Raw genomic sequence first — 24936 nt, 5'->3', positions numbered from 1 at the left:
ATTACACACCATGACCAAGTAGAATTTATTCCAGGAATGAAAGGTTGGTTTAAAAACTGAAAATCAATGTATTATACCATGTTAATAGATTAAAAGACCAAAACCACATGACCATTTCAAAAGACTCAGAAAAAGCATTTGGCAAAATCTGACACCTTAATGATAAAAAGACTTAACCAGGAATAGAAGCAAACTTCCTCAACCTGACAAACAGCATCTACAAAAAATGGGCAGTTGATATCACACTTAATGGTAAAACACTGACATCAACTTAATGGAGAAAGACTGAATGCTTTCCTCATAAGTTGTCCATTCTTACTCCTTGTATTCAACATTCTACTGGAGGTTCTAGCCAGGGTAATTAGGTAATAAAAAAAATGAAAAACATTCAGATTGGAAAGGAAGAAGTAAAACTATCTTTACTATACCTAATTTGCAGAAAACATGATCTTATATACAGAACATCCTAAGAAATCCACTAAAAATCTATTAGAACTAATGAAGGAGTTTAGTGATGTTTCAGGATACAAGATTAATATTAAAAAATCAATTGTATTCTATACTCTAGCAATAAACAAGACCCAAAATGAATTAAGAAAACAATTCCGTTTATGATATCAAAAAGAATAAAATACTTAGGATAAAATTTAATTAAAGCATGAAACTTGTACACCAAAAACTACAAACACTTAAAATAAAGAAGATATAAATAAATGTAAAGACATCTCAAGTTCATGGAAAAGAAGAATTAGTATTTTTAAGATGGCAATACTCCCCAAATTGATATAGAGATTTTAGGCAATCCCTATCAAAGTCTCAGATGTGGTTTTGCAAAAACTGAAAAGCTGAAACTTTCAATTGGTAAAACAAGGGTACCAGAACAGTCAAAACAATACTTAAAAAGAAAAACAAAGCCAGAAGACTCACATTTCCAAATTTCAATACCTACTACAAAGCTGTAATAATCAAGACAGCGTAGCACTGGCATAAGGACAGACATATAGATGAATGGAAAAGAACTGAGAGTCCAGAAATAAACCCTCACATTTGTCATTTGATTTTTGAGAAAGGTACCAAGAAAACTCATTGAGAGAAGAATAGTTTTTTCAATAAATGATGCTGGGACAATTGTACATCTATACACAAAAGAATGGATTTGGAACTCTACTTCACATCATATACAAAAAGCAACTCAAAGTAGATCATAGCCCTCAAACGTAAGAGCTAAAACTGTGAAACTCTTAGAAGAAAACATAGTAAATCTTTCTGATCTTGGAATAGGCAGTGTTTATTAGATATGACACCAAAAATACAAATGACAAAAGAAAAATAATTAAATTGAACATCATCAAAGTTAAAAACTTTTGGGGCTGGCCCTGTGGCTTAGTGATTAAATTTGCATGACCTGCTTCAGTGGCCCAGGGTTTTTGCCATTTTGGATCCTGGGTGTGGACCTAGCACCACTTATTGAGCCAAGCTGAGGCAGCATCCCACATACCAGAACCAGAAGGACCTACAATTAGAATACATAACTATGTACTGGGAGGCTTTGGGGAGAAGAAGAAAAAGAAAGAAAGAAAAAAAGAAGATTGGTAACAGATGTTAGCTCAGGGCCAATCTTAAAAAAAAAAAGAATTAAAAACTTTTTTGATTCGAAGGTCATTATCAAGAAAGTGAAAACCTACAGGAGAAAATTTTTGCTTATATCTGTCAAAGAACGTGTATCCAGAATATACAAAGAACTCTTACAACTCAACAATAAAAAGACAACCCAAGTAAAAATGGGCAAAAGATTTGAACAGACATTTCTCAAAAAACATATACAAATGGCAAATAAACATATGAAAAGATTCATTATTAACATTCAGAGAAACGCAAACCAAAATCACAATGAGATAGTAGTTCATACCTACTAGAATGACTATAATGAAAAAGTCATATAATAACAAGTATTGGTGAAGATATAGAGAAATTACAATTCTCATACAGTGTTGGTGGGAATGTAAAATGGCGCAACCACTTTGGAAAAATGTTTGGCAATACCTTGCAGTGTTAAACATATTGTGCCTACACGAATGAAATTCAGTCCTAGGTACACATACCCAAGAGAAATGAACACTACGTCCGTACAAAACTCATACACGAATGTTCACAGCATTATTTATAATAGTCAAAAAGTGGAAACAACCTAAATATCCAACATCTGATGAATGATTCAACCATAGTGGTATATCCATACAACAGAATATTATTTGGCAATAAAAAGGAATAAAATACTGATACATGCTACAACATGGATGAACCTTGAAAACATCTAAGTGAAAGAAGCCAGATGCAAAGAATACAGATTGCATAATTCCATTCACATGAAATGTCCAGAATAGGCAAATCCACAGAGACAGAAAGTAGATTAATGGTTGCTGGGGCTGGAATGGAGGGTGGGTGGGATGGAGAGTGGGAATGGGGAATGACTATTAATGTGCACGAGGTTTCTTTCTGGAATGTTGAAAATGTTCTAAAATTAGATTGTGGTGATGACTGCAAAATTCTGAATATATACCACTGAAGTGTATACTTTAAGTGGATGATTTTATGGTATATGAAATACATCTTCATAAAGCTGTTAAAAATTATACTTACCAGTAAGAGTCTGATTCCTGTATCCAGGCTTCTGTTCCACCATATGTCTGTACTGGGGATCAGCAAGTGCCCTGCTGATACAATGACTGTCTCCAATAAAGCATTTTCTGTATTTTGCCATACCTGCAGTACACAAAGTATCCACTTTATTAGGTAGAATTTGATAATCTAAGTAAACTGTTAAGAGTAAAAATCACAAATGTAGGAATAGGAAAATACTATTAAGTGCATATTAGGATTACCATTCTAAAAGCTCTTGTGAATCCAATGGAGACAGACACAGAGTGGAGCCCTTGTAAGGAATTGTCCAATGAAAGAAATGCTATCATAGCAAAAGGTGACACTAAGACAAACAAAAAAAAGATGGATTTAATTAAGGCAAAGTAACCCCTTCTACCACATTTTACTCAGGCCAATATGAGTTTTTTAATGAGTACGTCTAAGCAATTAAGTAAAAAAACTAATGAACAAATTAAAACATAAAAGAATAAACACTTTTATGCAGTATATTACACAAATATGAGAATTCCATTAAACTTTTGTACACTTCCTAGATATAACACAAGGTTATAGATTTTATCTTCCTACCTAGATTTAGCAAAATCCGCCTGACAACACCAATCTTCAGCAGCCTTGTTTGCTTCTCTAAGAATAAAGTCACAGCTTGCACATCCTTTGGATAGAAAGGGTTTCGGAAAATTCCAAAGATATAGACACTCTGAATTTCTCTAAGTAACCACAGTAATGTAAGTAATATCATCAAAACATAGCCAACAATAGCCTGGGGACTGTTTTTGGAAATCTGTGAGAAACCAGCAAAGTGATGCAGCAAACTAGTTTCTAAGAGAGCCAAGACTAATACAACAATGTAGAAAAGGCATTCCTTCCAAGTAAACTGTTTTTTGGAGCCACTAGGTAAAGCCTTAGATTTGGTTCCAACTCTGTGTCTCGTTACACTGTGTTTGAAGACAAAACCCATTTCACTTAGGTTAAGACTAAGTAAGAATCCAAGTCCAGTCATGAAAAGAACCACACCAAGAGTGTTGGGAATGAAATATGATGTTACAGCTGTTCCAGCAGAAACGATGAACATCATTAATAACCTGCAGGGCAAAAAAAGAGAAGAAAAGATTTGCTTGAAAAGGAAAGTTCTTTAAGAATAAGTCAAATATAACTGTAACATTTAAAATAATTACCGGAGGTGGGTTGACATAGATGAACCTCCAAGGCCAAACTCTAAAACCTGCTCCATTGCCCATAAGAAAAGTGCATCTGGCGGGGGCAGGGTCCCAAGTGCCCACAGAAAGGGTAAAAATATAAACAAGACGTGTAAAATCTGACTCATTTGTTCTAGAGCTGGTATATTTACCATAAACCTATAAGAAAAAGAAAACACTTAAATTATACAAAGTAACATAAAGAAGAGGATCTTTCCAGGAAAAACAAAACAACTCATATATCCACTTGCTCCACATACACCTTCTCCAAAACAAAAGGTCCTAGTCCCAACTTTCGAAAGACCATCCCATATAAACTGTGACCACTGTCCTTCCCCCATACCTGTAACTACTCCTACACAATTGTGTATACGTTTAGCACTTAGAGAATATGTGAATTCAAACCTGGAAAGAAGGAAGAAGTAATTAAAAGCAATTTACTGAATAAAATTGAATTCAGGGATTTGTAAAATGTAACTGAGCCCACGGCAAAAATATTTCTCCCTTAAATCTCTAAACTACACTGGCTAAAATTCTACCAATGGTTCTTTAGAGTTCAAAATTTAAAATTACAAGTGACTCTGGAAAAGCCAACCCTTACTGCTATTCATACATTAGTAGCAGCAAAGAGAGAGGGCTCCTCTTTCTCCTACTCTCTCCTGTCCTGTCTCACTCCCAAGTCCTAGTCAGTATAATTACTATCAGAAGTCAGCAACATGAGGTTATGGATGTGTCTCTGTGGATTAGCCTGGGAACTTAACTAACATTTATAATGCTCTTTCTATTTTGTATAAAAGTGGCATGGATTTGAGAACACCAACTTGTACAATATAATCTCATAAATTAGAGAAGGTTTCTATCTTAAGTGGAGAAACTGGTTCTTGGTATAACACTTATCAGTTAAATATAACATCATTAAACCATTTCAAATTAATAAAAACTTTAAAGTATAGAAGAATAAACATTATCAGTATGTTACTACTTTTTTGGACTGAGGCTAACCAAACACTTTGTCTGGAAACTAACAACGTCCTAGTACTTACGGAGTTCCAAAGATAACTGTCAAAAGAGAAAACTAAATCTCAAAATTTGCACAAGTGTACTTCCGAGATTTGTAGGTATGGTTCCAGACCACCGCAATAAAGCGATTATTGCAATAAAGCAAGTCACACGAGTTTTCTGGTTTCCCAGTACATATAAAAGTTAGGTTTACACTATACTGTAGTCTGTGTAATAGCATTATGTCTAAAAAACCAACGTACACACCTTAATTAAAAAATACTTTATTGCTAAAAAATGCTAACCATTATCTGAGCCTTTAGCCAGTCATAATCTTTTTGCTGGTGGAGAGTCTTGCCTCTCTGTTGAAGGCTACTGACTGCTCAGGGTGGTGGTTGCTGAAGGTTGGGTGGCTATGGCAATTTCTTAAAGTAAGACAACAATGAGGGGCTGGCCCTGTGGCCGAGTGGTTGAGTTTGCACTTCCACTGCAGGCGGCCCAGTGTTTCGTTGGTTCGAATCCTGGGCGCGGACATGGCAGTGCTCATCAGGCCACGCTGAGGCAGCGTCCCACATGCCACAACTAGAAGGACCCACAACAAAGGATATACAACTATGTACCAGGGGGCTTTAGGGAGAAAAAGGGAAAAAAAAAATCTTTAAAAAAAAAAAAGTAAGACAACAATGAAGTTTGCCGCATCGATTGACTTTTTCTTTGATGAATGATTTTTCCATAGCATGTGATGCTATTTGATAGCATTTCACCCAGATAGAAATTCTTTCAAAACTGGAACTAATCCTCTCACTCCTGCCACTGCTTTATCAACTGGTTACGTACTATTCTAAATCCTTTGTTGTCATTTCAACAATCTTCACAGCATCTTCACCAGGAGTAGATTCCACCTCAAGACATCATTTTTTTGCTTATTCATAAGAAGGAACTACTCATCTGCAGCAATTCAGTCACATCTTCAGGCTCCACTTCTACTTCTAGTTCTCTTGCTGTTTCCACCACATCTGCAGTTTACTTCTTCCACTGAAGTCTGGAACCCCTCAAAGTCATTCATGAGGGTTAGAATCAACTTCTTCTCAACACCTGTTAATATTGTTATTTTGACCTCTCCCCACACATCACAAATGTTCTTAATGGCAAAGAATGGTGAATCCTTCCCAGGTTTTCAACTTACTTTGCCCAGACTCATCAGAGGAATCACTATCTATGGCAGCTATAGCCTTGCAAAATAAAATTTCTTAAGAACTTGAAAGTCGAAATTACTCCTTAATCCATGGGCTCCTGAATGGATACTGTGTTAGCAGGCATGAAAACAACAATCTTGTACGTCCTCCAGCAGAGCTCTTGGGTGACCAGGTACACTGTCAATGAACAGTTATATTTTCAAAGGAATCTCTTTTTTCTGAGCAGTAGGTCTCAACAGTGGGTTTAAAATATTCAGTAAACCATGTAAAACCATGTAAAGGAAACCATGCAAAGGAAAAGTTCCTGAAGGAAATTAGAGGTGCTACTCCAGTGAACACACGAATGATAAGAAAGCAAAACAGCCTAATTGTTGATATGGAGAAAGTTTTAGTGGTCTGGCTAGAAGATCAAACTAGCCATGCTTTTTAAAACTAGTAAACCATGTGGTAAACAGATTTGCTGTCACTCAGGCTTTGTTGTGCCATTCATAGAGCACAGGCAGGGTAGATTTAGCATAATTCTTAAGAGCTCTAGGATTTCTGGAATGGTAAATGAGCACTGGATTAAACTTAAAGTCATCAGCTGCATTAGCCCCTAACAAGAGAGCCAGACAGCCCTGTGAAGCCAGGCATTGACTTCTCTCTAGCTATGAAAGTCCTAGATGGCATCTTCTTCTAATATAAGGCTGTTTCATCTACAGTGAAAATCTGTTGATTATGTGGCCACCTTAATGAATGATCTTGGCTAGATCTCCAGGAGAACTTGCTGCAGCTTCTGCATCAGCACTTGCTGCTCCATCCTGCACTGTTATGTTATGGAGGCAGCTTCTTTCCTTAAACCTTGGGAACCAACCTCTGCTAGCTTCAGACTTTTCTTCTGCAGCTTCCTCACCTCTCTCAGCCTTCAAAGAACTGACAAGAGTGAGGGCCTTTCTCTGGACTAGGTTTTGGCTTAAGAGAATGTTGTGGCTGATTTAGTCTTCCATCCAGATCCCTAAAACTTTCTCCGTATCAGCAATAAGGCTGTTTCACTTCCTTATCATTCATATATTCATTGGGACAGCACTTTTCATTTCCTTCAAGAACTTTTCCTTTGCATTCACAACTTAGCTGTTTAGTGCAAGAGGCTTAGCTTTCGGCCTGTCTTGGCTTTCAACATGCCTTCCTCACTAAGCTTAATTATTTCTAGCTTTTGATTTAAAGTGAGAGATGTGCGACTCTTCCTTTCACTTGAACACTTAGAGGCTGTAGGGTTATTAATTGGCGTAATTTCAATATCATTGTGTCACAGGGAAAAGGGAGGCCTGAGGAGAGGGAGAGAGATGAGGGAACGGCCCATCGGTGGCACAGTCAAAGCCCATACAACATTTATCGATTAAGTTCGCCATCTTATATGGGCGCAGTTCGTGGAGCCCCAAAACAATTATAATAGTAACATCAAAGATCACTAATCACAGATCATCATAACAAATAGAATAATGAACAAGTTTAAAATATCGTGAGAATTACCAAAATGTGACACAGAGAGAGGAAGTGAGCAAATGCTGTTGCAAAGATGGTGCCAACAGACTTGCTCGGTGCAGGGTTGCCCCAAACCTTCAATTTGTAAAAAATGCATTATCTGCAAAGCACAGTAAAGCAAAGCGTAGTAAAATCGGGTATGCCTGTAACATAACTGTACTTGAATACCTGAGCTGCTGGGAATCAAAGTCAAGAAGAAAGGCAACTTCTGTAATAATTATCCACTTAGGTGAATGTTAACAGTCCAGAAGCAAATGTATAGCAACTATGGATATAATAATGGGATAATGTATTTGCTCACACAGATACCAGGACTAGGCCAGCTAATGCACCTGTGCCTCATAATGCTTGTCCTTCAAATTTTTACAAGCAGAGGATTAATGAACACAAGGTTAACAGTGTGATGCTATATTAGACGACAATAATTTCTATAGTGCGGTTTTAAAATAAAATTCATTTCATTCTGAGAAAAAAACACTCAAGTAACAGAAAAGAAAACCAAACCACACACAATAAGCCACAGGGAGGTCAAGGAAAACATGAGATTTGTATAGTTTTGTGGGGTTTTTTAAAGAAAATACTTCTCTTGTTAACATATTCAAAGATAAGATAATTTGTGTAAAAATAATGTGTACTCAGGAAATATTTTACCCAAATTCAATTTTACCCTTTTTGTTCTTAAAGTAAGCAGCAAGCAATCGCACAGAAAAGTATTTATATACATGGACATCTTAAATAAATATAAGCACACGTAACTGAACTAACCAAACATTGTGATTACTTTCCTGTGTGTATGACTCAGCCCCAAATAGATGATTATTGCGGTTAATTCTTTTATAAGAAAAAATGTTTAAATTCTAATGTTTCTGATAATGCAAGAGGAATTTTCTAGGGCAAAAAAAGTCTAAGCCCTCAAGAAAACAACTTTGTTTTGAATCTAACAACCATAAAAATATTCCAAATTCTGTACTAAGATCCACATGCCCAGAAAAAGATATTCTGTTTCATAGTGGCTAAGATGAAATAAATATCTACCATTCATTCAAACAATTCCTAAGAGTCCATGAACTAAGCATTGTAAATTTAACACTTGTCTTTAATATAAATGCACAGAAGTCATTTAAAAATTTTAATATACAACCGTACTGGGTAGAATAAAGAATGGGGAAAGAGAAAAGATTACTACACTGTGGGGCTCAACTCTTCGACTTTCACATTCTCTGAAATAAAATCAAGACATAATTTTATATATCTGACACCTGTCCAAATTTGAATAGTGCACACATTCTATACATTATTTATCTGCTATATCACACCTACTGTATAAAGATATTGATTCTTTATTACTTTGTTAATTAGAAGCTAAAAATTTTCTAAAAGTGAAGTAGGGGGTAACTTTTCTGCACAAACATGTCATTTTTTTCTTTAAAAACAGATTTGTGGACTGCCTTTGCCTTTTCTTTTAGTTATAGTTGAAAAAATCTCTTTATAATTAAATATTAAAATTGTATATTAAATCAAACTAGTGTTACTACACTCCACTAGAATGGAGTATAAAACATTTCACGGCTTTTCATTTAGCAACGAGTAACGCAAAAAGTCAAGGTAACCAAATTATAAATTAAGGGAGATTTTTTTTAAAATGAAAGAATCTAGGGCATCATTTGCAAAGATGTAGTATAGCAGGCATATAACATCTGATTTCAGAAATGGCAGAGCAAGATGGTAACTCAAGAATATGTATTCTGAAAATAATCATCTTATAAACTTAAATCTTTAAAAAGGGGTGAAATGTATACATACACATTTAAACTCAATTTTATTGCTAACTTTTCAAAATCAAACATTTAACTGTAATATATTTTATGGTTAGTAAATGGTAATGGTACTAAGAAACTAATTACAAATTAATCTCCCATAAATCAATTCTCCTCTTACATATTTAATTAGGTGAAGAAATATAAGGGTATCCTCTCATGTCTCCTCTGGTCCATAAATGCAGCACAATTAGAAGAGACTAAGAGTTAAGGCACAGCAGACACCTAAGAACAGGTCAGTTTCAGTACACAAACTGGCTAAATATTTTTAAATGCTTTTGTCTTATTTCAGGCTGCCATAACAAAATACCATGGACTAAGGGGCTCAAACAACAGAAATTTATTTCTCACGGTTCTGGAGGGAGGGAGTTTGAGATCTTAGTGCCATCACGGTCAGGTTCTGGTGAGAACTCTCTTCCTGGCGTGCAGACAGACAACTTCTCAGAATAGTACACAGAGAGAGAGAGATCAAGCTCTTTGGTGCCTCTTCTTATAAGGGCACTAATCCTATTAGACCAGGGCCACTCTGATGACTTAGTTACCTCCCAAAGACTCCATCTCCAAATACCATCACCCTGGGGATTAGGTCTTCAATATACGAATTTTGAGGGAACACAAACATTCAGTCCATACTGTTCCACCCCACTCTCCCAAATTCATGTTCTTCTTATATGCAAAGCACATTCATTCCATCCCAACAGCCCTGAAAGTCTTAACTCATTCTCACATAAACTCTAAATTCTTTAGTTTCATTTAAATATCATCTAAATCAGATACAGGAGAGACTCAAAGTATGCTCCACCCTGAGGCAAAATTCCTCTCCAGCTGTGAAGCTGTCAAACCAGACAAGTTACGTGCTTCCAAAACACAATGGTGGGACAGGCACGGAATGAACATTCCCATTCCAAAAGGGAGAAACAGGAAAGGAAAAGGTGACAGGTCCCAAAGAATCTCAAAACCCAGCAAGGCAACTTCCATTAGGTCTTAATGCTGAAGAAGTTCCATACTCTGCCCTCCAGGCCCCCAGGGCGGCAACATTGCCCAAACAGCTCTATATGGGGGTCCCACCCTCACGGCTCTACAGGGCGGCACCACCCCCAAGGCTTCCAGCAGAGGCCTTCTAACTTGTTGAAACTGAGGCAGTAGCCCTGATAATTTCTGAATCACTTTTGGGGTTGTTTTTCTCTCTTCTTAAAGAATAGTGCATGTTTACAGCCAAAGAGCTCTAACATCCTTGTCCTGTCAAATCTAAGAAGTCTAACAGCCTTCATTCATTTCAGCTTGTCTCAGTACCCTTTAGTCCAAATTGGCAGTGTTTCTGTTCATATAACCCCATAAGCTATTTGTTGAGTGGTAATCCAGACCTTGGCATTCTCTTCAGAACATACTTTCTCATTTTTTTGCAATATAGATAGGCTGAACATTTTCCAAATCTTCAAGTTCTAGCTCCTTTTTGCTTAGCAATTCCTTCTTCTCTCTCCTTTCATATTTTATATAAGCAATCAGGAGGAATCAAGCTGTTCCTTCAACACTTTGCTTATAAATCTCCTCAGCTATGTATCCAATTTCACCACCTAAGTTCTACCTTCCATAAAACGATGGAAAATGTTTCAGCCAAGTTCTTTGGTACTTTATAACAAGGACTGCCTTTCCTCCAGTTTCCAATAACACTTTCATTTCTGTCTGAGATCTCACGAGAATTGTCCATATTTCTAGAACACACCTCAAAACTCTCCCAGCCTCAACACATTATCCAGTTCCAAAGCCACTTCTACACTTTTAGGTATTTGGTACAAGAGCACCCCACCTCTTGGTATAGAAATCTTAGTCAGCTTGGGCAGGCATAACGAAATACCACAGACTGGGTGGCTTAACAACAGAAATCTATTTCTCACAGTGCTGGAGGCTGGAAGCCTGAGACTAGAGTGCCATTATGGTTGGGTTCTGGTGAGAACTCTCTTTCTGGCTTGCAAATAGTCAGCTTCTCACTGTACCTCACTAGCTCTCTGGTGTCTCTTCCTATAAGGGCGCTACTCTCATCAGACCAGGGCCCACCTTCATTATCCTACCTCTCACAGACCCCATATCCAAATACCACCACATTGGGGGTTAGGGCTTTAACATATGAATTTGGGAGGGACACAAATATTCACTCCATAACACGCCTGTACATTTCTACCTGGACACTAACCTGTGAAAGAGAAAGCTGCAATCTACAGAAACAAAGAAAGAAAAGTCAGATTTAGAAAAAGCAAGCAAAGGGGTTATCAAACAATTTTGCAAGCAACTTTGTTAAAAACACTATTTTCTATTTTTCTTCTGTAGTAAATTGGTTAGAAAATCTATATTCCTTCTATATAGTTACTACAACAAAATTAGAAATAAGTTATTCTATTCATCATAAATTCACTCAATCTATACATAATATTTATGTGTATAAATTTTAAATCCTTCATTTTCTCCTCACAGGAAAGTTCCATCTTTTTTCATAGGTTTCAGTCAGACTATTGTATACATTCATAGCTCCTTATTTAAAGTGAAACACAGTATTGAAATTTTACTTATTTATCTAATAACGGGTTTTCTCTTTGTTCTTCAACATGACCTAATTACTGCTTTAGTATGAATGTTTAACATAGCTTAGTCCTAAGAGATTAATCATCAAAACAACTTTATCATGCAAAGATTTGGTCCGTATGACTTTCAATTCATAGATTCATTTTTTTAATACCCAGGAGAGTGCTCTTACTATGTATGCTTAAAAATAAAGCTATAAAGCATTTCACAGCTTATTACCTGTGTGCAAGGTCTACAGAAACAAAGAAAAAAATATAAAGAGGTCTCATAAGAGGAGTGATTTCATAAGTATCCTGGGTTTGGAAAGTTGCAGTCTCTGTAGCTGTGTTTACAATTAATGAATATTCTCCTATACATAATGTCATCCATCCAAAGACAAACAGTAGCACAGTGCCTCCTGCACTGCCGTACAGCAAGGTTATTCTATTCGGGAGCAGATACCATGTTCCAAGACCACAGATTAATCCAGCAAAAACAGAATGAAAAACTGTATTGGCTATAGATTTCTTGCCAGGAATTAGAAATTTGATAGTCTCAGCACCAGCACAACTTGTAAATTCATGCTCATCTTCCTGCGCTAAGATATCTGTGGGCAGCATTCTTTCTACCGTCACCGATTTGTTTCTGGCGTGTAAACTTGTGAACTGGATGACAAATGCGGTGAAAAGCATTAGTCCACCTGAAAGTGCCGCTGTGTAATAGTCTTCCAGGGTGCCTAATTGGTACAAGAGTGTTCCTATTCCACCCAAAACCCATGGCATTAGAAAAAGGATAATTTGATTAATATATATGTAAGGAGGGGCACAATAGCCTAATTTGAGTCGAGGGCCTCCAAGAACAGTCTGTGGAAAGCGCTTCAGAAAGAAGTCCTGTTTGTAATCATTCAGCAGAGGCACATCTGGACTCATCCTTCTCCCTCGGGATTATTCAGAAAGTCACATCCTCTTCTGTAACAGCAGACTCTAAAAAAAGAAAAAAGTCACACTTAAAACATGGCGATGAATCCCCAGATTTCTATTTCACTCCTTAGTTCCTTTAAGGGCAGGATTTATAATTTCACTTCTCCAGCTCTTCCCCATTGCATCACACATACTTGGCACTAAACAAATAGTTGCTAAGTTATTTTTTATTTAAAAAAAAATCAAAGTCATTATTAATTTATCTAGAACTTAGTATTTGGAATGAGAGCTTAAGTTCACTCACATTTTTAGATTCTGAGGTCAGAGGAAAGTTCAAGAAGCCAGTACTCTCAATTCAAATCTGCCAGTGGTTTAACTGATGGTTTCCCTGAGAGCTTTCGTTGTTTGTTTTTTAACTTTCTCCTCTATTACACGGGTCTGCAAAGTTTTTCTGTAAAGGGCCTGCCTGTAAATATTCTAGGCTTTGTGGACCACATGGTCGCTGTTACAATGACTCAACTCTGCTGTTGTCCGGAAAAGCAGCCATAGATAATACAAACATGAATGGATCTAAGTGGTTGTGTTCCAATAAAACCTTATGGTATTTATCCAAACAGGCTGGGAGCCAGATTTAGCCTATGGGCCACAGTATGCCAACCCGTGCTCTATAAAATAAGGATATTCTTTATAATTCCCTTCAATTGACATGGAAACAGAAGTGGAAAAGAGAAATAGAAATACTAAGTGTTAGTCACATCACTTTACAATTACAATAAATTTAGGATTTTTCGACAATTTAAAAAGTCAAATCCTGCTAAAATAGTAGCATTTCAATAAGAAGCCATTGGCAGCTCAACATATAGTGGGAAGAACAATAAATTGGAAATCAAAGACTCCAGGTGTCAGAGTAAATGTTTATTAGCATGCTTACCACAGGCAAACCACTTCATCAGTCAATTTTTAGTTTTTCTGTTGTCAATTTCTGAAACTATCAGAACCAGGAAAGCATGAAACAATAATAGGACTTGTACACGCTTTAGTCTAGATTATTTTCATTTAAAGGCCACAAAAATCTAATTATCAAACAACATGGATTCTCTTCTTTTCCTTTTCTTGGGATATATTCAACAGCTTATTCTGAAAAACAGTTTTCTGACACAAGATCAGCTAGCAAAGTATTACCTCAGGGATTATATGTTGGGCTAGAAAACAAAAATTAAGTTTAAAGCCATCTTCATAAAGACAGATATAGAGACCAACGGATTAGAACAGAGCGCCCAGAAATGAATTCTCACATATATGGTCAAATATTTGACAAGGGCACCAAGATCATTCAATGGGGAAAGGATAGTCTTTGCGACAAATGGTGCTGGGAAAACTGGATATCCACATGCAAAAGAATGCAATTAGACCCTTACCTAATACCATATACAAAAATTAATTCAAAATGGATCAAGGATCTAAGCGTAAGACCTAAAACAATAAAACTCAGAAGAAAAGATGGAACAAAAGCTTCTAACACTACATTTGGCAATGACTCCTTGGATATGACACCAAAGGTACAGGTAAAAACAGAAAAAATAGACAAATTGGACTTCATGAAAATTAAAAAAGTGTGTGCATCAAAAGACACTATCAACAGAGTGAAAAAGCAACCACAGAATGGGAGAAAACATTTGTAAATCATATATCTGATAAGGAATTCAATATGCAGAATATATAGGGAACCCCTAAAACTCAACCAAAAAACCAAACTACCCAATTCGAAAACTGGTGAAAGATTTGAATAGACATTTCTCCAAACAAGATATACAAATGGCAATAAGCACATGAAAAAAATGCTCAGTACTGCTAATCACTAGGGAAATGCAAATCACTCATTAGGATGGCTACTGTCAAAAAAACTCAGAAAACAACAAGTGGTAGCAAGGATGTGGAAAAACTGGAAACCTTGTGCACTGTTGGTAGGAATGTAAAATGGTACAACTGCTGTGGAAAACAGTATGGTGGTTCCTCAAAAAATTAAAAATCAAATTACCATATGATCTAGGAATTCTACCTCTGGATATAAACCCCAAAGAAGTGAAAGCAGAGTCTCAAAGAGATATTTGTACACTATGTTCATAGCGGCATTATTCACAATAACTAAAACATGGAAGCAACCCAAATGTCCATCAAAAGATGCAAAATGTGGTGTGTGATATTATACATATATATATATATATATATATACACACACACACACACACACATACATGACAGAATATTATTCAGCCTTAAAAAAGTAAGGAAATTCTGCAATATGCTACAACATGGATAAACATTGAGAACATTATGCTAAGTGAAATAAGCCAGTCACAATAAGACAAATACTGTATTGTTCCTTTTATATAAGGCACTTAGAGAAGTGAAAATCATAGAAAGTAGAATGATGGCTGCCATGGCCTGAGGGGAGAGGAGAATGAGGAGTTATTGTTCAGCGGGTATAGAGTTTTACAAGATGAAAAGAATCATGGGGATAGATGGTGGTAATGTTGCACAACAATGTGGATGTATTTAATACCACGGAACTGTACACTTAAAAATGGTTAAGATGGTAAACTTTGTTATATCTTATCACACACAAAAAATTTAAAGGCATCTTAAAATAGCCTTTCTTCCAAGTCAGTTAAAAATAGTTTTTCTGGGGCCAGCCCCAGTGGCTAGTGGTTAAGTTCAGTGTGCTCCACTTCAGTCGCCTGGGTTGAGTTCCCAGGCATGAACCTACACCACTTGTCATCTGTGGCCATGGGCTAATCTTCCTCAGCAAAACAAACAAACAAAAAACGTCTTTCTGCAAGTCAGTTCTACCCAACCGGTATCAGCCCTGGAGAAGGCTTTGGGGCATGAGGAATGGTTTTTGGGTCGCCATTAAGACTTACCACCTTAGAGCACCTCTTGTTATACTGTTAGGAAGTTCTTTAAACTGTAAACACTTACTGTCATATATCTTCCAGCCACTGGTCTTAGTTTTGCACATAGCTTTACTTACGTGAAAGTAAAGTCATAGCTTTACTTACGTGACAGCCCTGCAAGTACCAACAAAATAACAGAACCACAAGCCAAACGAAATTTTAGTGGTTGATGGTTCAATCACAGGGAATGAAAAGATTGCCTCCCTCCCCTCTGAATGAGCTTATCTCCTGTACTGATGTCAGCCCAGTGTACTCTATTCTGCTACGACTGTTTTATAGAAGGCATAGGGTAAGTAAGGGCACACTCCCATGAGTTGGGGTAAACATTCTGATTTCAATTATCTATGAAAGATGCTATCAGACAGGAAAATGAGCTTGGATGCCTGGCCTGGGCTTTCTGAAGAGTCTGGATGTGCCTGAAATTTCCCCATGGGGTTAGGGGACAGCTGGCCCCTCCTATTCCACTGAGGCAAGTCAGGAACAAGATGAGATGGCTCGCTGGGAAAGGAAGCCAGAAACTGAGGATACCTTATAAACTACATTACCCAGCTGCATGTTACTACCCATATTCATTTACCTTTTAGTACTTCTGAGTCTTCTCTAAAGCTTAGTTTAAGTGTTCTTATCCATTTGATGGAATACTCTGTGATTATGCTAAACAGTGGAATAATCTGAAGCAGATGTACTGGTGATACGGGAACATGGAAAGATGCCCATGATGTACTGAAAAGTAAAATAAACACACTGATGATCTCATTTGTATTTAAAGAAATAGTACACACTCTGTATGCACGGTTGTATATAGTTTGTCTAGGTGTAAAAAGTTTCAGAAGGCATACACACAGAAGGCTGTGTTTGTGTGTGTGTATATTTTACATATAACATTTTGACACCTCTTCAAATTACCAAATACCCTCTAGAACTCTCGACCCCATGCCCTGCAAACACATCCTGCACTTTGCCTTCTGAGAGCCTCTGCTCATTCCCTCTCCTTTGCCTGGGATGTCCCCTCCTCCCTTCCCCTAATTAGTAATGTTAGTCGACTTTGAAGATTCAGTATAACCCTTCCTGAAAATTTTGCAGAGCACTTAGGCCAAACTGTGCCTTTCTTCTGTGTATCAAAAACATTTCTTGCTCATATTACTCATTTTGTAACATCTATCAACATAGGGTATTTCTCGTATTGTTCACCTCTTTCTGAGTTTCTCCCATGGAGAAGGAAATGGCTGAAGAATTCTAACATGTCAGAAGTCCAAGTTCAATTTACCCATCCTATGCTACACTTAATTTCCTTCATTATCAGAAAGGAGGAGCTAGTTCATTCTGGGGGAGAAAAGTAGAGGTGGAAGAGCAGGCAGAAGAGGCAAAAGAAAGCAGGAGCAATCAATAACAAACGGAGAGCAGACTAGAAGCACGAAGAGAACGTCAGCTCCCTCAAGAAGCCTTAGAAGCTTGGACGAGGACTCTGCAATGGTGATTTTTAATGGGATATTAAAAGAAAGGCTGAATGATACAGGATTATTTACTTTACAGAATGTTTCTTGAAAAGGGGTCTATGGTCAATGAAGTTTGAGAAACTACATACTAGACTGTCATCTTGAAGGGTCAGAATGGATATCAGCAAACTAAAGACTCTGAGACATCTCTCAAGTTAAAAAAAAAACACCACTGCAAACCTCCTTACCATGTATCATTTGAGTTTTCCAAACTTATTTGACCCTGGAACCCATTTTTCCCACGAGATCTAATAACAGATCACCTGTGTAGTGCTTTACGCAAACTACTTTGAGAAACACTGGCCTGGGCTTCAATCAGGACATTAAACATTTAGGCAAGCCAAGGAGAATTAAAAAAATATACCAATGAGGAATGTTATGAACAAAGGTACATAAGGAAAACAATTGAGGGAAATTTGACAGGTAGCAAGAATATCAGTTTGCTGAAACACTGACTTAAAGTATAGGTATTTTTTCTAATATCTTAAGGGCAAAAGAGGATTACATGACAGATAGTGGAAATTCATTAAGGTAAAAATTATGATAAATTGGAACTGTTTGACTTTTAATTTAATTACAGATCCTGGAATATTTAAAAAATATTTTCTTTGTAGGAAGCAACAGTTACACTTATATAGAGAGATCTTCTAAAGCCTACTCTGGATTACTAGCATGGAAAGTAGAATCCAAATAATTAAAACTTATGCCCTGAATGAGAACTTGGCATACACTCTGAAAGACTGCTGATGCATTCATATGACTGCTACCTCTAACATGTTAAAATGAAACATGGCTCAAGGCTTAGGGGGAAAAAAAGCTATGAAAAGAGAGGTTAAGGGATAGATGACATCACAACTGATTTAGGCCATATGCTTTCTTCATATGCTAGTCTGAAAGTGGGCCAACAAAATAGCCATAGAAATCTGGCTTTATTTGGAACTTGAGCCATGTTTCTTACAAATTATCCAGCAGGGCAGGAAACAGAGATCAATTTGGGCAACGTAGTAGGAGTGAATTCTTAGTTACCAAAACTTTAACTCAGCAATCATGCAAGACGCCAGCCTGAAAATCTCTTAAAACAAAAAGATCTTAAAAACTGTCAGTTTTTGGGATTATACTAAATTTATAGTTCTCTAAGTTCAGCAAATAGAATTCCTAGAAATAGAAGTTTTAGCAACTGTTTGATTTTTGTTTAGCAAACGTTACTTTTTATTTAATCTATCATTATTTGTATTGATTGGTTGATTTCATTCATTGGATCTATACTTTTTTTTTGCTCTATTAGATTCAGATATTTTTATGGTAAGAATACTTAACATGAGATCTACCCTCAACAAAATTTTAAGTGTATAACAGAGTACTGTTAACTAGTGACACAATGTTACACAGCAGATCTCTAGAACTTACTCATCTTGTCTAACTAAATCTTTATACTTGTTGAACAGCAACTCTCCATTTCTCTCTCCTCCAAGCCCATGGCAACCCTCATTCTACTCTCTGTTTCTAGGAGTTTGATGATTTTAGGTACCTCATATGAGTGGAATCATGCGGTATGAGTCCTTCCGTGACTGGCTTATTTCACTTACCATAACGTCTCCCAGGCTAACCCGTGTTGTCACATATGGCAGGATTTCCTTCTTTTTTAGGGCGGAATAACATTTCATTGTATGGACAAAGCACATTTTCTTTACCCATTCGTCTGATGATGGACATTTGTTTTGCTTTCACTTTTTGGCTATTGTGAATAATGTTGCAATGAACACAGGAGTGCAGATACCTCTTAGAGATCTTGATTTCAATTCTTTTGGATAAATACCCAGAGGTGGAATTGCTGGATCATACGGTAGTTCTATTTTTAATTTTTTAGGGACCCTCCACAGTGCTTTCCATAGGGGATGGACCATTTTGTATTCCCAACAACAGTGTACAAGGGTTCTAATTACTCAGCACTTCTGCATTGTGCCTCAACTGTATTTCTGTTGTACTTTAAGGAAACTTACTATCTTCTAATATAGTTGTCAAATTTTATTAAATCTTTGCTCTCCTATTTTTAACTTCTAAGAGCATGTCTTTAATCCTTGGATGTTCCTTTTTACAGAATCCTATTATTATTTCATGAATATGGTCTATGTCTCTGAGAAAAGTCATTACACATATATGTGTCCGTGTTTGTATGTAGATAAATACCATTTATCTTTTTTGTAAATTGCCTCCTCATGTCCTTTGCTTTCTTTTCTATTGAAGTGTTCACTTTTCTTATTAATTTGAAAGAACTTTATTTATATGAAGGATATTAACTCTGAGATATATTACAATCCTTTTTTATCCCCCTATGTTACTTTGCTCTTGAAGCACTGTTAGAAGATGCTGGTATGGATTAAAGATTACATTCTGATAGTTGTTCATATAGACTAAATGTGTTATCGTTCCTTTTGTAGAGAAACAGCTAAATGATAAATTAGTATTTTCCACATATTTAAACTTTTGAATAACTTTTGAGTACCTCCAATGCGTAAGGTGATGGTAATAAGGCTGCTCTCTGATCCAAAGGAGTTTACAATCCAGTGGGCTAGAGATCATTTTCCTCTCAAATAACTGTTACTGGTAAAAGCAACTCTGGAATTATTTTAATTTTCATAATCAAGAGAACAAGCAAGAAACATAAAGTTAGTTTATAAATAACCTAAAATTATTAAATAAAATTAAACTTGCTAAGAAAAAGTAATTCCTGCTTATGTTTAAAAATGTCTATAGATGGGCCAGCCTGGTGGCATAGTGGTTAAGTTCGTGCACTCTGCTTCAGTAGCCCAGGGTTCACGGGTTCGGATCCCAGATGCAGACCCACACACTGCTCACCAAGCCACACTGTGGCAGCACCCCACATGCAAAACAAAGGAAGACTGGCACAGATGTTAGCTCAGGGGCAATCTTCCTCACATACACAAAAAAAGTCTATACAAACTTTGTTAGTAGAGTAATGAATAGAATGCACTCATCCGTGTTCCTAAGAAGTATTTTTAAAAATTTGAAAGGAAATATACTAAAATGCTACTTTTCCAAGCATCAGCACTAATTTGGACAACAAAAAACTTCATCTCTGGAAAAGAAACAAAAGGGCCTATACCTAAGTACTCAAAAAGCAAAATACGAAACAACTTAATTCTCAGTTGCTCTGGATAAAAAACATCTGTTATTACCAGAGCAGTTCTAAAAAGTATGCACGTGTGGACTTTTTTGATAGACAACTGCTAACTGTTGAGGGAATCTAGAAACGCAAAGATAGCTACCCCTATAATTCTGAAGATGCTCTATGGGATCTTAACTAAATGCCATGCCATGGACAAACAGCTAAATTCGTGACGAGACTTTTGAAAGACATACGGTGCTTTAACATGAAAAATATATTTCATGTTACAGTTCATCAATTATGTAGTAAGCACGCTCCTCCCCCCACCAATGAAAGGAAAATCTACCCAAACACCTAAAAGGAGTCTTAAAAGGAAAGAACAAGCATATTAACATCTCTTTGCATGCACAAAATAGTATTTCTTCAAATTCAAGATTTTGGGGGGGGGGGTGTCTTTGAATCTAATACTTTTCTGTACATTCACAGGAATTGGTTTGTAGAGGAAACCGACTGGGTGGGAATGGTGACTGGATAGCTCAAAGGATCTATTTATTGCAGTATCGGCAATCTTTCACAGGTGGAATGATGAGCTGTCCGTTCTACGATTCCCCCTTCCCAAGTGTGTAACACTTGAATATGAACTGATCGCATTCCATTACTTACGGAGTCTAAGATGGTAGGAAATCGCCAAAGGCCACATCACAGCCTCATAGAAGGGCAGCTGGGCCAGCTGATAGTTCGCTTCTCTCCCAGTCTACCCTTCCCACACCTCACCCATCTTATGAATTCAAATGGGTTAACAAGCTTCTCTTTCAAAATCGAGCATCAAGTGAATGAAGTCTACTACTCACATGAAATAACAGAAATAAATCAATTTATTTTACAGAAAACTGAGAATCAAATATTGTGACTTAACCAACACACAACGTCTGTTGGTGGCAGACTGAGTTTTTCAATCACAACGAGCTACTGCCAAATGAAAGAGAATTTTATTTTGAGGATAGAGAAGTAGAAGGATAATTTGGGAGAAACAGTTTTCAGGGAAAGGTGGGCCTGAGAGGAATCTACAAAAGGTCAAAATAGGAGCTAAGCCAGCATGAGCGCAATGGCAAAGGACTCCTCCTTGATAAGAGATAAAGAAACACAAGTGGAAAAGGGTCTCACTATCAAGAAAGTGAAAACAACCCACAGAATAAGAGAAAATTTTTGCATATCACACATGATAAGGGACTTACCTCTAAAATATACTAAAAAACTCTTACAACTCAATAATGAAAAAACAACTCAATTTGAAAATGGGCAAAGGATCTGAATAGATATTTCTCCAAAGATAACATATAAATGGCCAGTAAGCACACGAGATGATGCTCAATATCATTACTCATTAGAGAAATGCAAACTAAAACCACAATGAGATACCACTTCAAATCCACTTGACTGGCTATCAAAAAGACACAAGAACAAATACTGGCGAGGTGGTGGAGGAATCAGAACCCTGAAGTGATAATGTAAAATGGTGCATTTGCTTTGGAAAACAGTCTGGCAATTCCCTAGAAGGCTAAACAGAGTTACCACACAACCTAGCAATTCCATTCCTGGGTATTTACCCAAGACAAACGAAAACATAACTCTACACAAAAATTTGTCCATGAACATTCATAGCAGAATATTATTAACAGCCAAAAGCTGAAAACAACCCAAATGTCCATCAACAGATAGAATAAGACGTGGTATATCCCTCCAATGGAATATTATTAGGCTATAAATAAGAAGTAAGTACTGATACATGCTACAACATGAACTTTGAAAAGAGATGCTAAGTGAAAGGAGCCAGTCACAAAAGGCCACATATTGTATGATTCTACTTATATGAAATGTTCAGAAGAAGCAAATCCATAAAGACAGAAAATAGCGCTTGCCTAGGGCTGGTGGGGAGAGTGGGAATGGGGGAGTCTGGGGGGAATGATCGCTAAAGGGTGCAGGGCTTCTTTTCTGGGTGATGACAATATTCTAAACATCACTATAGAAATGGTTGCACAATTCTGTGACTATACTAAAAATCACTGAATTGTACACTTTTAACAGGGGAATTGTATGGAATGTGAATTATATCTCAATAAAGTTCTTACATAAGAAAAAGAAACAGAAAAGGTTCCCGACCTGGTATTTTCTGTAACAGTTAATAACTAGTAGGCAGCACTTTAAATATTAAATTTAAGAGTAGTTGACAGGTGCCCTAACAGTTAAATTACTAAATGGCTGGCTCTGGATGCTATGATAAAGGTGTAGGGATTTAGCATGGGTGGCGGTGGACACCCAATAAAATAAAGGATGGCCTTTGCCCTAATTGCAGGAATGAGTTACTGAAGCAAAAAAAAAAAAACACCTAATATTATAGAGCTGAATGACAGATTGGTGTAGGGGAGAAAAATCAATTCAGAGGCCTGATAGCTTCTCTTGAGGGTTGTGGAGAGAGGGGGCAGATCAGTGGGGAAAGTTATTTCTGTTCAGGGGGCCCTGAGTTGACCAATTTGGGGCACAAGTGGTTTAACTGGAGATACGGGGAGAAAGAGGACAGTACCACCTAAGGGCAGTTCGTAAACTTTTTTGGGGATAACGAGGACATCCCTAAATCCAGACTCAAAGGGCCACTTTCCATTTCGCAAGTGTTTCTTGGAAACAAAACGCTACAACTCAACAAGCTACAGTAGTCTTTCGAAAATCACACTGGAATGGTACCTCCAGCAACTGAATTCATCTTAAATCTTAAAAAGTGCAATAATCGCATTTAAAGGTTTTTTAACCAAGAATGAAAAACCTGCGGCAGTTAAAATTGCAAGAACAACGTGGCTCTGCACAGGCTTGGAAACTAAGGCGACCACGAAGTCGCCAGGTCGGTGTCGGGGATCGAACGTACCTCGAGTCACCCGAGGGCAGAGGCGACGCGAAGGCATCCCGGGGACTGCATTTTTGCAGGTAAACCCGGGTTGTGCGCTCCCGCCGGGGGGCTGCCTGCAGCCCGAACGCGGAGGCAGAGGAGCTGAGGCGCCCAAGGGCCCAGCGCAGCTCGGTGGAGCCCGGGCCCGCCCGGCGTTTCCATGGCTAACGTCAACTCCCGAGGGCGCCGCCGGCGCCGGACAGAGCGCGCGCTCGGGGGCGGGCCCAGAACCGGCCCGCCCCGCCCGGGGACCGTGGTCGCAGGGGACGCTTCCCTTCTGGCCAGCAGACGCGGAGCGCGGACGGAGGTGCGCTTCGTTCCCTCCAGGCCTTGCACGAAGCTCGCCTGGCGGCGGCCGTACCAACCCCTCCGCCTCGGGCCTCGCTTGGGGTCCGGATGCGGCTAGCGACGAGGGGGTCGCGACGCCAGCCCTGACTTTTGACCCGAGCCGCGCCCCTACGCAGGAGCGTCGTTGCCCCGGTGACGTGACGTTCCTCCGCGGGGTAGTGCTGTCGGGCGGAGGGCTTTGCGCCCGCCATTTTACAAGCGTTCTGCCGCCGTGGTCGAGCTGACCAGTCTGGAGGCTGGTGCGGCTTCGGCCGTTCGGGGTCCCGCGACCTCCATTAGCCACAACGTCTGCCCTTTGGCCGTCACCACCCAACAGGCTGACGGTAATAAAGGCTTTTAAGGGATACGTCATACGTCCTGCTCGGCTTGGAAGATTTGGAACTGCATTTACGTGCTCGCTCTCGCCCGTTGATTGGTTTTTTTCCATGAATGAATATGTGACTGCATTTTTAAATGCAAGAAACCAAAATGCCCGTCATTGAAACGTGCTACTAGGGTATCTGTTTATTAATAAAGGCAAAAGACCCGTGTTACAATTGGAAAAAAAAAATAGCCATGGCGACCTGTTCGCATGAGCGGTCCTTCTGATGCGGGGTCGGTGAGCCAAGGAGTCGAAAGAAAGATTTCTTAGACTCTCAAGATCTGGCAGTCGTGCTCTTTTATTTAGAGAATAGTGTGGAATAGCATGGGGACAGGACCCATGGGCAGGCAGAGCTGGTGCGTGGGGACAGGACCCACGGGCAGTCAGAGCTCCTGCTGCTGCCCTGAATTGAGGGTTAGGGCTAATTTTATAAGGCATGGGTATGTGAATCATCTCTACAAGACAAAGGAAAGAACATGAAAAAAAGTTAAAATGGTATCAGTGCAGGTGGGGTCTGGTCGTTGGGTGATCCCATGACTTTTAGACAAGAATCAAATCGGATCAAGTAAAGGTTAGAAAGGTTAGGCGCCACCACCCTAAACCAGTTACATGAGATTGCCAGACAGCAACCAACTTAAGTTCTTGCCTTCCCCATTAAGAGCTTCTAGGGACAAGGTCATCTCTCCTCTTCTTCCTGGTACAGAGAGGGAGGCACCTTTTACAGATAGAGATTTACCTTACAAATGTAAATGTGTCCCAACAAGGGCAAGTTCCATTCCCCAGAGCCTCCTTCCCTGTCACAGTTTATCGAAAGCGATCAGCCCAAAACAATCCTGATGCCAAAGA

The 24936-nt window shown here is 38.2% G+C and overlaps 1 protein-coding gene across 5 annotated transcripts in view; it reads right to left on the bottom strand.

Annotated features, from left to right (window-relative positions):
- PCNX4 (pecanex 4) overlaps positions 1-23500 on the bottom strand; it is a 48115-nt gene extending 24615 nt beyond the window's left edge. For 4 of the 5 annotated variants that reach the window (XM_014864641.3, XM_014864643.3, XM_044773686.2 and 1 more), the window contains exons 1-6: positions 23361-23500; positions 12187-12929; positions 3837-4016; positions 3229-3743; positions 2883-2983; positions 2641-2763 (exon numbers count right to left, since the gene is read on the bottom strand). In XM_014864641.3, coding sequence (XP_014720127.2) covers positions 2641-2763; positions 2883-2983; positions 3229-3743; positions 3837-4016; positions 12187-12875 — 1608 coding nt within the window. In that variant the 5' untranslated portion in view covers positions 12876-12929; positions 23361-23500. Of the gene's footprint in view, positions 1-2640; positions 2764-2882; positions 2984-3228; positions 3744-3836; positions 4017-5693; positions 12930-23360 lie in introns of those variants that run through there. The other variant, XM_070513713.1, reaches the window with a different exon arrangement.
- Positions 23501-24936: the final 1436 nt, after the last annotated feature.

The sequence above is a fragment of the Equus asinus genome, chromosome 7 (genome assembly GCF_041296235.1).
Source record: "Equus asinus isolate D_3611 breed Donkey chromosome 7, EquAss-T2T_v2, whole genome shotgun sequence".
NCBI classification, from domain to species: domain Eukaryota; kingdom Metazoa; phylum Chordata; class Mammalia; order Perissodactyla; family Equidae; genus Equus; species Equus asinus.
Note: the sequence above shows the minus strand (reverse complement) of the source record. Positions and strands in the feature narration are given on the sequence as shown.